Genomic DNA, 15983 nt, shown 5'->3' with positions numbered 1-15983 from the left:
GCTACACCCAAAGAAAGAACACTGGGAAACGAATGTGAACTATCTGCATTTTTGTTTTTCTTCCCGGATTATTTATACCTTCTGAATCCAATTCTCCCTACGCAACAAGAGAACTGTTCGGTTCTGCAAACATATATTGTATCTAGGATATACTGCAACATATCCAACATATAAAGGACTGCTTGCCATCAAGGGGAGGGGGTGGAGGGAGGGAGGGGGAAAAAAAATCGGAACAGAAATGAGTGTAAATATAATGTAATTATTAAATAAAAAAATTTAAAAAAAAATAAAAAAAAAATACTATGCCTACTCCTCTTTTATAAATTCCAATGGCTCCCTCTCACTTCCAGCATGAAATATAAAATTTTCTGCTGCTCAAATTCCTTATTAACAGGACCTTCTCCTCTATTTCCATAATTCTTATAATTCCTTTATTCTCTGTACTCTTTGATCCAGAACACTAGACTCATTGTTGGTCCTTAAACAAGACACTAGTTCTCAGTTCCAAGTATTTTCATAGGCTGTTCTCTAGATTTAGAAATCTGTCCTTCTTCTCTTCTTCCTCTCATTCCATCAAATACCAGCTAAAATCTTACCTCATACAAGAAATCTTTTCAGATCCCTTTTAACATTTTTTCCTTCCCTGTGTTGATTATTTCCTTTGTCTTATATTTGGTTCATTTGTTTATAATTTTTGAATGCTTTCTAATCCATTAAACTATGAGTTGTCTTTCTTGTATCTCCATCATAATGTGTGGTAAATAAGAGACAATAAGTACTTATTGACTGACCTACTGTATATTGTAAGTTGTTGCTCTAAATGCAATTTCTGACAAACCATTTTTTTAGCTCTCTCAGATTTTACCAAACATGTATGCCTTGCTTTAGAAGTTGGTTTATTTAGGTTTACCAACAACTACAATATCATGTTTGATTATCTTTCTTTGAGAAAGAGAGCTCATTGAGAGCTCTGGATGCTATTATATCATTTTATTTCCACCATTTTAATCTATAATTTCCAATTCAAAGATCCTTTTTGACAGAGGAAACAGAAATAAAATTAGAGGTGAATAGTTCTATTTTCTCTTAAGTGAGAATTATTAACTATCATCTTCTTTATCTTCCCAAAACTAAAAAGGGAAGAAAGGCAATGACATTTATTTTTTCAAAGTGACTTTATAATAGTTTGCATTTTTAAAAAAGGATTATATATTAATTTTAAACTCATTATGAGTCAGTCATAGGAGGAAGTGATCAAAAAAAGTTAGGCTGCATTAACAGAAAATACAAAGTTCAAAAAAGAAAATTTAATACGCCCACTACATTGTGAACTAACCGAACTAGACATGGACTATTACATTCAATGCTATTAACTACATTTTAAGATGTGTATCCTCTCTCTCACAAAAAAAGTGACAAGTCCAGGTCAAAAGACCTTGACATTATGTCTCAGAAAGAATCCTTGTAGGGCCAAAGAATAGTTAATACCCATCTGGAAGTAAATTTCTACTTAATTTCTAAAGATTGAAGTTGTTTAAAAATATAATGTGGTGACAAGGATACAAAAGATAGAAGTAATCAATATTGAAGGGACAATAGAGAGGCAAAAATATTAAGAACTTGTTGTTTGACTTATGAATTGATCCAACCATTTTGGAAAGTCATTTAGCATTATCCTAAGTGAGTAAAACCCAGAATCTCCAGTATTGAACAAAGGAGGAAAAAAGATCCATTATGCACCCAAAAAAATTGTAACTTTCCTTCATAGTTAAAAATGTAAACAAAATATGTGATCATATATTTGGGGAATGGTTAAACAAAGTATAGTACTCGTATACTATTGATGTGTCATAGAAAATATTAAATGTAAAGGAAAAAAGGAAGGAATATGAAGATGTGTATTGATAACAAATGGAATAAGAATAATAAGGAAAATGACATTGAGTAGACTAAAATGAATAGAAAGTAAAACAGAAACTGAAACATATATGTAGCTATAATGTCTAATCTTGATCTTGAAGAAGAAATGTACTTTCCTCTCATTTGTAAAGAGATGGGGATTATAAATGAGGAATAGTAGATATGTGTGTGTGTGTGTGTGTGTGTGTATATATATATATATATATATATATATATATATATATATATATTATCTACCCTGATTATTTTGTCAATTTTGCTGGGATGCATTTTTTTAATTCTTTTTTATAAGGAGCAGTCTTCAAGATGGAGGAAAGGTCAGTTATATATTGAGAACTAACTAGGAGGAAAATACAAAAGACATCAACAATATTTTAATAGAATGGGACATAATTGATGTAATGAGTTCATCATCATTTATCATATTGAAGCAGAGATTTAATACATCTGAGATACTGTGTGATATCAAAATTTTCTACATTCATTGCCAAGTTGAAGTATTTATAATTTCTAGGATTTCTGCCAACCCTGAGATGCTCTGGTTTTATGAATTGTTCTTTCAAATAAGTAGTTTGTTTGGAAATATCATTTAGTGTAACATAATTCTTTCTCTTCAAATAATGAAATCTTTTATGTAAAATATTCAGTTTGAAAAAAATAGAATAGAAAATTTTTGAGAAAGTATAACTACCCTGACAGATAAAATAATTAGGCATGTCTCTCTATCACCATGGTTATACTGCCTGAAATCTTGATTATTCTGTGCCAAAAAGAAATCAGATAAATACTCTCAGAACAACAGTCAAGATGATTTAGTTTCAGAGAATTCAGTGTTTCTTGAAAATATAAAAACTTTCAAAATAAATAAAAATTGGACAGCTGCATATTATGCCATTAATCAAAGGAGACTTGTTTAGACTAGAATTCATTTCATAGAAAAGACAATAGCAAAGAGATAATTTTCCACTGGAACTCTTTGTAACCCCTTTCATACTCTCATTTCTGACCGTGCACAAACATGAGATGACAAAGATCAAGGAACATCCTGAAATCTTTTTTTTTTTCCCAGAAGGGTAAGGGCATCACAGTTCTGACATCCAAAGGAACAAAGCAATGGTTTTGTGGAACAGTTTGGAAAAGTACCATGGGGATAGTGTAGAAGGTAAGGTATTTATCACAAGTTTGTTTTTCTAATATTCTGACTCTAATCATCCTCCCCACTTCTCCTTTTAAAGATGAACCTCCCTTAAAAATAGATTTATGTCACCCAGAATTAATTCTATAACATACATTTATTTATATTTTTCTTCCCTGTTTATTAACTCACTGCCCCAATGATTAATGGAGATATTTGAAAGTTTATGTTAGAATACTTTGGCTTGGAATTCTAACAAAGAATAATTGTATCCTAAGAGATGAGATCAAAATAAAAAAGGGTGCTTAGGAATAAAACCATGTAAATATATGAAACTTCACCTTTTTCTTTGATGCTTCTGATTTCTTTGACATATTTTTCAGCTTTTTATGTAAATGGTTAAGCACCTGAAAAGAAAGCATAAAATAATTGTTATTGCTTCAGTGAAGCTTTTAACATCTTATTGTTTGTAATTCAAAGATAATCACTAAAAATTTGAAGCTAAAATATTAAGAATATCAAAGTAATCAATGAAAATAAAATGTGAATGAAGGTTACTTAGTACTACCAAATCTCAAACTGCATTACAGCTTAATAATCATAAAAACAACCTGATTTTGGCTAAGAAATAATAGTAGTAGATCAATGGAATCGATTAGGTAAAATATGTCATATAGCAAATGACCACAGTAATTTAGGTTTAATAAAAACCCAAAACTCTAGGAATAAGAACTTACTATCTACAAAAATACTCCTGGGAAAACTGGAAAACCCAATAGCAGAAACTAGATGTAGCCCAACATCTCACACCACATACCATGTACATAAAGAGTGATACTAGGAACAAATTAAGGAAGCACAGAATAATTTACCTGTCAGATCTATGGATGAGGGCAGAATTTCATTCAAAGAAGAGATTAAAAAAAAAACATTGCATATGGAAAATTGAAGATATATAATTTTTTAAAGTTTTGCATAAACAAAATCAACACAAGATTAGAAGAAAAACAGAAAACTGGAAGAAAAAATCATAGCAAGTATCTCTGATAAAGATCTCATTTCTCAAGTAGATAAAAAACTTGAGTCAGATTTGTAAGGATATAAATCATTCCCCAATTGACAAATAGTTAAAAGATGTGAATAGGCAGTTTTGAGATGAAGAAATCAAAGCTATAGTCACATGAAAAAATGTTATAATTACTAATTATTAGAGAAATGCAAATAAAAACAACTTAGTTTCCACCTCACACCTATTAAGTTAGATAATAAGACAGAAAAATAAAATTATATATGCTGGTAAGAATGTCAGATAATTAAGATTTGGAACTATATCCAAAGAGCTGTAAAACTGTGCATACCCTTTGAGCCAGTAATAGCACTGCTAGATCTATATTCCAAAGATGGTTTTTTAAGAGAAAAGAACCTATCTGTACAAATGGTTTGGGAGGGAGGGGGTTGTTTGTTTGTTTGTGATGACAAAAAATTGGAAATTGAAAAGACACGCACAATGACAGAATGGCTGAACAATTTTGATGTATGATTTTAATAGAATAATGCTATAAGAAATGATGAACAGGATGATTTCAGAAAAATTTAGAAAGTAAATGTACTAGTACAGCATAAAATATAGAACCAGAACATTGTATGCAATAGCAGTAATATTATGCAATGAAAACTATGAATGACTTGGCTATTCCCAGCAATATATTGATCTCAGACAATCTCAAAGGACTCAAGATAAAAATGCTACCCACCTACATAGAAAAAATTGATGGTGTCTGAATGCAAACTAAAACATACTCTTTTCTTTCCTTCTTCCTTCTTTCCTTTTTTCCTGCTTTCTTTTCTTTTTTTCCTTTTTTCTCCCTTCCTTTCTTTCTTCTTTCCTTCTTTCCTTTCTTTTTTTTTTGGCCCAATTTTTTTCCACAAAATGACTAATGTAAAAATATGTTTTATATGACTGCATATATATAATCTATATCAGATTGTTTACCATCTCAAGGAGTAGGGAAGGTAGGGAGAGAATTCAGAACTCATTTTAAAAAAAATTAATTGCTTTACATGTAATTAAGTAGGAAAATAAAATATTACTTACAAAAATTTGAAGTGACATTGTTAGTTTTGAATTCATATTAATTTTAAATGCTTATTTTTACAAGAAAAAAATTGGGAGTTGAAATTCTAGGCATTAAAATCATTCACATATATACTATTATTTTTCAAAATTTAAAGATTACATTGCCTGGGACAAATATGCCTTAAAAAAAATCAACGTCCACACATAATCCCTGACATCTATTTAACATTATATAAAGTGTTTCATACATACTATGTCACTGGATTCTTATACCCTCTCAATAAGTAGGCAGTGTTATATTTTACACTTTACAAAAAATGAAATTAAAATGAAAGAGATTAAATGATCTGTCCAGGATCATTATAGGATAGTACTATAACTGTCCTGTTGTTATTTAGTTGTGTCTGACTTTTTGTGATTCCATGAGGGGTTTTCTTGGCAAAGAACTAGAGTGATTTGTCATATCCTACTGCATCTTATTTTACAGATGAGGAAATGGAGGCAAACAGAATTAAGTGACTTGCCCAGGATCCAACAACTAAGTGGCTGAGACCAGATTTGAACTGAGAAATATGAGTCTTCTTGCCTCTAGGCCGAGCACTTTGTGCCCTATGTTATCACCTAGCTGTCCTATGATATGATACGTTCACTCCAAATAAATAAAAGTCATGGTATCTCATTCTTGAATGCCCAGAAGCCAGCACCATGTCTGGAGTATAAGTCATTCAATAAATCCTTGTCAATTAACTGCTCTATAACATATTATTGCATGTCTATATCTATTGCTATTTTTTTCTTGGCATTCCACAATAATACTAATGAGTTGCTGAAATTGTGCTTCCCTTTTGGGCTGTTGGCTTATGACCATCCTAGAGCAAGTCACTATATAGTATATTAGTATACATTTTGGTGCTAGTTATTTTCTACACCTCTTCTTCCTGTTTGAAATACATTTTGGTCCTTAGCACTTAGCATAAGGGAGAGAGAGAGAGAGAGAGAGAGAGAGAGAGAGAGAGAGAGAGAGAGAGAGAGATGATAGAGTTAGGTGAGAAGATCTTAAGGCATAATTAAGTAAAAGAGAAAGTTTTCTATAAATACCTCTGACAACTGATCATCTGTGTGTAAATACCTCAAGTAGAAGTGAGCTCTCTTACAAGTTAGCTTATTCCATTTGGGATAGCTTGAATGGTTAAAATGTTATTCCTTCTTCTAAGCTAAAATTTGCCTCAATATAACCTCCAGGAATTGATGCAAACTCCTTTCTAACATAACAAATTTCATTTCTACTCCTTGGTTCATGAATAAAATTTGTGCTGGGAAGCGTTATTGTTAATTGATGATATGTTCATGCCAGTCTCAGTTAATTCCTAGATTCTTTGAGTTAGAATGATACCTCATCCCATCTCGCACCAAGTAATCATTTCTACAACACAACCAATGAGGCCTTATCACTTATCTTCACCTCCAGTGAAGTATAACTCACCAACCTTCTGAGGGCTATTTTTGGCTAGCTCTATTAGAATAATTTGGAGTTTTGAGGGGTCTTTTAATGTTAAGTTCAAGTTTACTTCTCTGTAACTCTTACCCAAAAGTTCTAATTATACTCTTTGGATTCAAATTGGACAAGTTTAATTATTCCTCTATGTGATGATTTCCCAAATATTTGAAGACTATTATAACATCACCTCTGATTGATCTTATTCATGTTGTGTCCCTAGTTTCTTCATACAATCCTCATAAAGAATGATTTTAAGTCTTTTCTTGATTCTGATCATCTCACTCTGGACATGAAGGAATGGTTTTGGGTTTTTTTTTTTTTTTGGTTTATTTGTTTGTGGTGGCAAAGAATTCCAAAATGCATCCATCTTTACCTATAGAACTTCTAAAATTTGGCACTTAGAATTAGATGTAATATACCAGAAGTTGTTTGATTATAGCAAGGAAGAATGGGACTATCCCTGTCTTTTCTTTGGATACTGTGTTCTCTTAATGAAGGCTAATAACAAATTAACATTTTTGGTTACCACACTGTTGGCTCATATTGAGTTTGTCATTCCTAAGAATCACTAGGTATTTTTCACATGAAGTGCTTTCATAGACTTGGTCAATTTGTAACTTTGTTAACCAAATAATACAGTTTGTATTTTCAATCAACACTTCCTTGATGCTCAGGTGTATAATTCAGTTCTAAGTTGTGCTTTCATAGACTTGGTCAATTTGTAACTTTGTTAACCAAATAATACAGTTTGTATTTTCAATCAACACTTCCTTGATGCTCAGGTGTATAATTCAGTTCTAAGTTGCATATTAAAGTGTTTGACTATAGATATAATAACCTCCCGAATGAACCCTATCTTATAATAACATTGATCCTTAAAAAAAAAAAAAAAACTATCACTGCTTTCCAGTCCCCCAGCTGGGTATACTCCAGAGGAAAGTTATCAGACTTCATACAATATTTCCAATTTGTTGGTTAAAATAATGGCCTAAGAAGATAGTAATACCAGCATTCAACTTCTGTGCTACAGATAGATAGATCCTTAAACACTGCAAGAGAAAATCAAATCCAGACTGAAGTGACTACATTCCTTCTGTCAAAAGGAACAGATTAGAAAAATACATTGGTTTGAGATAAATTATTCTCTGATACAAAACTACAAAACATTTTAAGTTCATTAATTTGCAGGACCTATTCTATAAGTACAGTCATCTTATTTGTAATATCAATGAAATTCAGATTTGTCTACTTAACCAAAAAAATGCCTCCACCATAGATCAGTCCCTGATTTATTTGGGCTATCATTATCAATAACACCATTATTCAAACCCAACCTGCATAGTGAATGCATTAGCAGTTATTAACTTGAAATTACTATATTAATTACCTAGGAAAAAACTATCCAGGCTCATACCAATGCTGCCACAGATGAATAAGGAAAGAATACAATGATCTGGTGACCACAGCAATAACTCAGAACAAAGTAGAGGCAAGGAATTCAAAGATACCATAAAGGACCAAATTTTTTATAGAAATATGTTAAGGCTTTAAATATTTTTTATTTTATTAATTTGCTAAATAATGGGATAGTGGAAGGAACAAATTAATTTTGCTCATTAAAATGATAATAAACTATTTTTAAAAGAAATAATTTGATTTATATTAATAGCTCACCAACCCATTCCCGAGCAAGCCTATACTAAACCTACCTCTTTCCATGGGAAAAGATGGGAGTAAGTGAGTGAAGGAATAAGTATTCATTAAGTGCCTACTATGCCCCAGCCATTGTACTAACCACTTTGCAAATGTTATTTAATTTGGAGTTTCACCCCATCACCTCAAGTTCCAGTGACTCTAATAATGAGTAGCACAAGCCTCACCCTCATAGGATTTATAACAGAGATGAAAGTCCTAAGGGAAAAAATAAAAATAAAGATCAATGAAATAACAGGGACAAAAGAGAGAAATCCCAAATATTGACATTACCAATTACTGGAACAGAATGTTACAGGAAAAATTAGTTCCATAGGGAATATGTTTTAAGTGAGCAAGTGTCTTATAGCATTATTCTTTATTTAAGGTTTCACAACTTTATTATGGGGTTTTGCTTATAACATATTAGCAAAGAAATCACATCTATTTCTAGACATGTGATCCTATGAGATAATTCTGAAATAGTAATTCAGGATGGGGACACTAAAACAATTTTAGTCTCATGTGCCCCACTAGCAGGTTGAAGGTGAAACCTGCAGACCTCTTCTCAAAATAATCTTTTTAAATAATTGAAGAAAATACTAGACATCAGTTAGAGCTGAATGAGAATAAAGATATGGGAAATTTTTCCATGCAAGTTTAAGGATCAACTGAAATTTATCCATAGAATCCTTGGGTTAAAAGTCCGGGATCTAGAACAATGTATAGCTGTAATTTTGATGCAATGGAAATGTTCCAAGAAAGGGAAAGTCCTAGAGACTCCTATTGTCTAGGAGTTAAGTAATGCTAAAAAAAAGATTGAGAAAAGTTTCTGTTTTTGCTGTTTAGTCACGTTCAACTCTTCATGACACCATGGTCCACAGCATAACAGACACTTTTATCCTCTAATTCTAATCAAAGTCTGTCTAAGTTCATGTTCATTGTGTCTATGACACTATCTATCCATCTCATCTTCCACTGTCCCTCTTTCCTTTTACCTTCAACTTTTCCCAACTCCCAATGAATCTTATCTTCTCACTATGTGACCCAAGTATTTGAGCTTCAGCTTCTGACCTTCCAATGAATAATTTGAATTTCTTTCTTTAAGTATTGATCTCTTTGATCTCCTTGCTGTCCAAGGAATTCACAAAAATCTTGTCTGGCACAATTGGAAAATGTTGATTCTGCAGCACTCAGTTGCCTTATGATTTAACTCTCACAGCCATATATTGCTACTGAAAAAAAAATCATAGCTTTGACTGTACAGACTAGAAAATAGAAGACAACAAAGAACATAGCATCTGGAGAATGAGACCATTATCTAGAAATCAGGAAATCAGCAGCAAGATGAAACAACATATCTCATTAGATAGTTAGATTTTTGTGTTGTGTCTGAATCTTTTTGTGCTTACATCTTATTTACTTCTATTTTATGCTTCTGAATCTTTTTGTGCTTACATCTTATTTACTTCTATTTACTTCTAAATTATCTCTGCCTCCTGCGCCCACTCCTGAGTCTAATGTCCAGGGTAGGTGAAGAGTATCTACAGATCAATTGTAAAGTAAAAGTAACCATATTTGTTTAGATAACTGGATTCCTGTTTCTAACCCTATTCCTCCAGTTGCTATTATAACTCTCTCCAATGTTACCTTCCATATACTCTGTACTTATTATATATATATATCCCAATTTATGTCCTGATTTACAAGATCCTTGAAAGCAGAGGCTTTCTTTTTTTGCTTTTTCTTTGTATCCCAGATATTAGTACAATGTCTGACACATAATTACTGCTTGATAAATGCTTGCTCATTGATTGATTGATTGATGAGCTTGTATCTTACTTTTATGCTCAAATCTTGTCAGTTTAGTCTGTCCAACATTTAAGTTTCAGTCTCCCAATTACCAGTACAGCACAGAGAGGATACATGTACATGAAAATAACTGGAGGTAGCCAGAGATGAGGTTTTAAAAATTAGTTGGGTGCAATGTACTGATTAGGAATTTCTGGAAGACATAATGAAAATTATCAATAATTACAACTGGAATATTTGGGTTTTAAATCTATCACGGCAAGATATATGAGTAGGGTAGAGGTCCAAAGGAAAATTAACAAAGGAGGTAAAAAGGTAACAAGATTTTTCTGAAGATTCTGTTCCTTTTTATCCCATGAAAGGAATAGCCCTTATCACATTAGCATGAGGTCATACTATACTAATTGACAAGAAAGAGACAGACAGACAGACAGATTGATTTGACAAAGAAGAGATAGAGAGAGATGCGAAAGAGATAAGCAAATGTTTCTCAAGATCAAAATACTACTATTAGTACTAAGCCCACAAAAGATTCAAACATTAATTTATAATTCCCAGGCTAAAATATAATCTACAGTAAGATCCTCCCAAGTGTGTCTTTTTTCCCCCACAGTATTTTCACAGTAAATTAGGTTAGTCCTTGAAGAATATACCCAAGTACTATATAATTTTATTTTTATAAGTTTCTAACATATATATGCAGAGAAGAAATGTGCTTTCAAGGCCCAAAAGATTAAAATAGAAATAAGTATTTCAAACAAAGAGCATTTCTAAATCATTCTTATCATAGAAAACAATAAATAAGTATTGGGAATCCATTAGATATGATAGTGAAGGAGAGTGAATAGATCATAGAATCATGAAATTTAAGGGCTAAAAGAGACCCTTAAAGATGCCACCTAATTCAAACCATCCACTAAAGGAATCCCCATCATAACATATCCAACAAATGATCAGGGATACTTTTGCTTGAAGACTTCCAAAGAAGCAGAAACTCCTTAGGCAGACTTTTTTCATTTTTGTAAAGCTAAGAAATCTAAATTTGCCTTTTTAAAAATTCAACTCATTAAATGATGAAATTGAAACTATTTCTACTCATATGAAAGGGTGTTCCAAATCACTATTGATCAGAGAAGTGCAAATTAAGACAACTTTGAGATACCACTACACACTTGTCAGATTGTCTAGGATGACAGGGAAAAATAATGCAGAATGTTGAAGGGGATGCGGGAAAACTGGGATAATGATACATTGTTGGTGGAGTTGTTAATACATCCAGCCATTCTGGAGAGTAATTTGGAACTATGCTCAAAAAGCTATCAGACTGATCCAGCAGTATTATTACTGGACTTATATCCCAAAGAGATCTTAAAGAATGGAAAGAGACCTGTATATACAAAAATGTTTGTGGCAGCCCTCTTTGTAGTGGCCAGAAACTGGAAATTGAGTGGATGCCCATCAATTGGAGAATGACTGAATAAATTGCGGTATATGAATGTTATGGAATATTATTGTTCTGTAAGAAATGACCAGCAGGATGAATACAGAGAGGCTTGGAGAGACTCACATGAACTGATGCTAAGTGAAATGAGCAGATCCAGGAGATCATCATATACTTCAACAATACTATATGAGAATCCATTGTGATGGAAGTGGCTATCTTCGGCAATGAGAAGATCCAATTCAGTTCCAATTGATCAGTGATGAACAGAACAAGCTACACCCACAGAAAGAACACTGGGAAATGAATGTGGACTGTTTGCGTTTTTGTTTTTCTTCCCAGATTATTTTTACCTTTCTAAGTCTGATTTTTCTTGTGCAACAAGAGAACTATATAAATATGTACAGATGTATTGTACTTAAAATATACTTTAACATGTTTAACATGTATGAGACTGCCATCTGAGGTAGGGTGGAAGGAAGGAAGGGAAAAGTTGGAACAGAAGTAATTGCAAGGAAAAATGTAGAAAAATTATCCATGTATATGTTCTGTCAATAAAAAGCTATAATAAAAAAAAAAGAAAAAGAAAAAAGAAGAAAAAAAATTCAACCATTTCTTATTATTCTATATGGCCTATGAGGCCAAACAGACTCTAGGTCTAATTTATAGCTATTGGATAGCATGAGGACATACTAAGTCCAAAGCTTCTTGTATATGATAACTATCCAAATAAATAAAGGTATCTACCATATTGTTCCATCCCAAGTCATCTCTTATCCAAGCTAAACATACCCAATCCTTCAACTACTCTTTTTATTACTTAGACTCAGTATTCTTCCCTGTTCTCTTTTGTACACTTTTCACATAATCAATTTCATTAAAAAGAATATAGTCAGACCTGTGCTTTAGGAAAATCCTGGTATTGACATAGGGAAAAGAGTGGATTCTGAAGAGACTAGAAGCAGGAAGTCTAATAAAGTCTAATAAAGAGGTATCACAATAATTCAGAAGAGAGAAGATAAGGCTTGACTTTTGATGAAAATTTTTTTGTCTTTACTCACAATTAGGTCATAAACATGACATGTGAAAAAAAAACCAAGGTTTAATAACTGATAGGATGTCTGGAATGAGACTGAAAGGATGAATATGACAATAGGGTTGCAAACCTGATGATTAGAAGCATAATATGCTCAATAGAAATAGGGAAATTTGGAAAATATGAAAGTTTGGGGAGACAATATCTTTTATTTTAAATATGGTGAGTCTGAAATACCTATCCAATACTCCAAAATTTTTAGATTGTGACTATCAGCCATTATGTTAACTATAATTCCCCGTTGTTAAACAGTACAGGACCAAGCAAAGACTACAAGGGCACCTCAATGGAAACCTTGTGTATCATGTTGCCAATGATTCATCAAAGCAGGGTGAAAGTAGGGAGCACAAAGGATATATAGATTATTTTAGTTAGGAAGATTCAAGTTCAAATCCAGTCTCAAGATACTTATTAGGTGAGTGATGCTGAGTAAGTTCCTTAACTATATTTGCCTCAGTTTCCTCAGCTGTAAAATAGCACCAACTCATAGCATTGTTGAGAGGAGCAAATGAAATAATATTTGTATAGTGCTTAGTACAGTATCTGGTACATAGTAGATACCATATGAATGCTTATTCCCTTTTCTTCTCCTTCCCCATCCACACATACTTTTTCAGTCAGTGAGTCAATAAGTTCAAAATCCATCTAATTATATTATCCTCTAATCCATATTCCTTCATCTTCTCCAAAGGAATAATATAGGAGACTTCATCAAAAAACTTTGTTAAAATCTAGACAAACCATATCTACATCATTTTCCTTATCTGTTATTTTACAATAATTCCATCAAAAAAGAGGAAAGAAAATAAGATTATTCTTGATGAAATCATGAAGTTTTGTAATCACTGATGCCCTTTTTAAATTTTGTCAATTATGTCTCTAATGATCCAGTCTAGAATTTTCCAGAGAATCAAAACCAAGCTCACAATTCTATAGTTCACAGATTCTTTTTTTCTTTTCCTTTTTTAAAACTCATATGAATAAGATCTAGAACATAATTTCCTCTTGTTTCCTCTGCTTTTGAGATTATTGTTAAAGCAAGTCATGGTCTGTTCTTGGAAGAGAGAGAATTCCAGACATTCAAATATCAGATATCTGGATATTTGAAGTTCCCCAACACCACTATATCATGCATGTTCCTGACTTGTGACAAATTTCTCAAACTCCTCAATAATTTTCTTTTGGTCCACATGGTTAGTACTTGCTACAAAGATTAAAATCACTTCTGTTTCTCCTTTTATTGACCTATACTCACAAAAGCTCTCTGCTGTACTGACCATTTTTCATTCTCAGATTTCCTCACATTATACCTTTCTAATATATAATGCTACCCTATCCTTATTACCCATTATTGTTCAGAGACATGATCTATTAATAAATTTCATTATAGCAAGGACCTATGAGGACAAACTTGCTTTCTTATACTGGAATTTCTGACTTCTCATTTATCACTAAACTTTGAACATCTGTGTGTAAATAATTGAGGCAGTGATTTATACTTTTGGCTCTTTTCTTGGATTTTGTTTTCTGGGTGTCTCAACTGCTCATCTTCTTTCTTTAATAGCTTCTCTCTAAGGTATCTAGTTTGAGACATATACATAGCTAGTCTTCTTTTTCTGTTCTTTTTGAGTTTAAAGACTTTTAAAATAGATTTGAAAAAAAATTCTGACATACATTCTTACTAGACTTTGTTAAATGTTCTCCCTCTCTCACCAGAAATTTATCATATTTATATTTTATACTGTATCAAAAGGCTAATTCCCATTCTCAATTGCCACCATTTTTAGCCAGCTAACCACATAGTAAATAAAATTTTGGTTAGGTGATTCTAGCTTTTCATCAAATAGTATTATAATAAAACATAACATCTTCACCCGTTCTTTTCCCCCTTGTATCTGTGAATTCATTATTGAACTGAACTATTCAGAAAACAATAGTTTCAAAGTTGCTCTGAGCATTAAATTGAACACTTAACCAAAAACACATAGTTAGTATATGACAGAGAAGGTCCCTTCTATCTCTAAAGTTGTGATCCTGTGATCCATATATTTTAGATTCTGAAGCTAGCTCTCTATCCATTACTTTATGTAGCATCACTGAACTTCAATTTAGTCATCTTGCAGTAAAAGATCCATTCCTGCCAGTCTGAAAAAGCTTTAAGTAAACTTGAAGTATTAAAAAAAAATACTTCATGTAATCATTTTGAGGAAAGTGCTTTCCACATTGTAAAGTATTAGATAGGTAGACAGACAGATAGATATAGATTAAATACATTCACACATACGTATGTGGTTTGGGGTTGTTGCTGCTGTTATTCTACTACATTTTATATTTTAAAAGTTTGTATTCTTCCTTCCTTTTAATTGATTCTTCAGGTTCCTAAAAGTGCTTTCTTTTTTAGATCCAGCATGCCCATTCGACCAAAATAAAATAGAATGCTACCTACTTATGCAAAAAAGATACCAAAAATGTATCCTGGTGCTATAAAAATCTGCCTTGTATGCTTATACTATAGTTATAATACTACTAGCTCACGAAGGCTAGATTTACATTGGTACAATTATAACAGTAACTTAGGTTTGCTGTTTTTTATGCAGCTTCTTTTGTCCAAATAAGTAAGTGAAAAGAAACCTTAAGGATCAGAATTAATCAGATAAATTGTTTAAACTATATTAAAGAACCACTTAATTCCTATTTCTTCTCTTTGAGCTTTTTAGGTTTGACTTTCTCTCCATTATAACACTTTTTCATATCTCTGGACTTTTTCAATAAGCACTGTAATTGTGATTTAAATGTCAGTGTTTAACAGAATTTAGCACTAAAAAAACCACCAATTATGTGGAATTAATAATTTGGGAACTGTATGCCATTATGACAAAGTGCCCTTTTGTTCAAAACATACTTCCAGGTAATATCAAAATATAAACCCATAGAAATTGTGCACACATGCACACACATGCACACACACACACACACACACACACAAACTTCACAAGAATATTATGAAGAAAACCAAGATGTCCTCCCTTACACATATTGAGAGGCTTTTTTTTTTCCCTAGAGTAGTAAGTGTAGCAATAAATACTCAACTCTACTATTATCAAGTAACTTTCTGCTTGCCCACACTAGTGACTGCCTCTCACATCAATTCAAAATAATATCATAGAAATTATAGAAATTGGTGACAAGCTATTTTTGTAATGAATTAATTGCATTCTGATTTTAAAATGATAAGCATTTTAGAATAGTAATAATTATCCTGTGAGCTTTATTTGAAGTATAACTTAATTTACTCAAATACAAAAACTTACA

General features: G+C 32.1%; 1 protein-coding gene across 1 annotated transcript in view; it reads right to left on the bottom strand.

The window, feature by feature from the left end:
• The window catches only part of GALR1 (galanin receptor 1), a 31243-nt gene that overhangs the window by 11892 nt on the left and 3368 nt on the right, over nucleotides 1-15983 (bottom strand). The window contains exon 2 of the mRNA XM_051970551.1: nucleotides 3397-3462. Within this exon, the coding sequence (XP_051826511.1) occupies nucleotides 3397-3462 (66 nt within the window). The remainder of the gene's footprint in view (nucleotides 1-3396; nucleotides 3463-15983) is intronic.

This window comes from Antechinus flavipes, chromosome 1 (genome assembly GCF_016432865.1).
Source record: "Antechinus flavipes isolate AdamAnt ecotype Samford, QLD, Australia chromosome 1, AdamAnt_v2, whole genome shotgun sequence".
Classification (NCBI taxonomy): Eukaryota; Metazoa; Chordata; class Mammalia; order Dasyuromorphia; family Dasyuridae; genus Antechinus; species Antechinus flavipes.
Note: the sequence above shows the minus strand (reverse complement) of the source record. Positions and strands in the feature narration are given on the sequence as shown.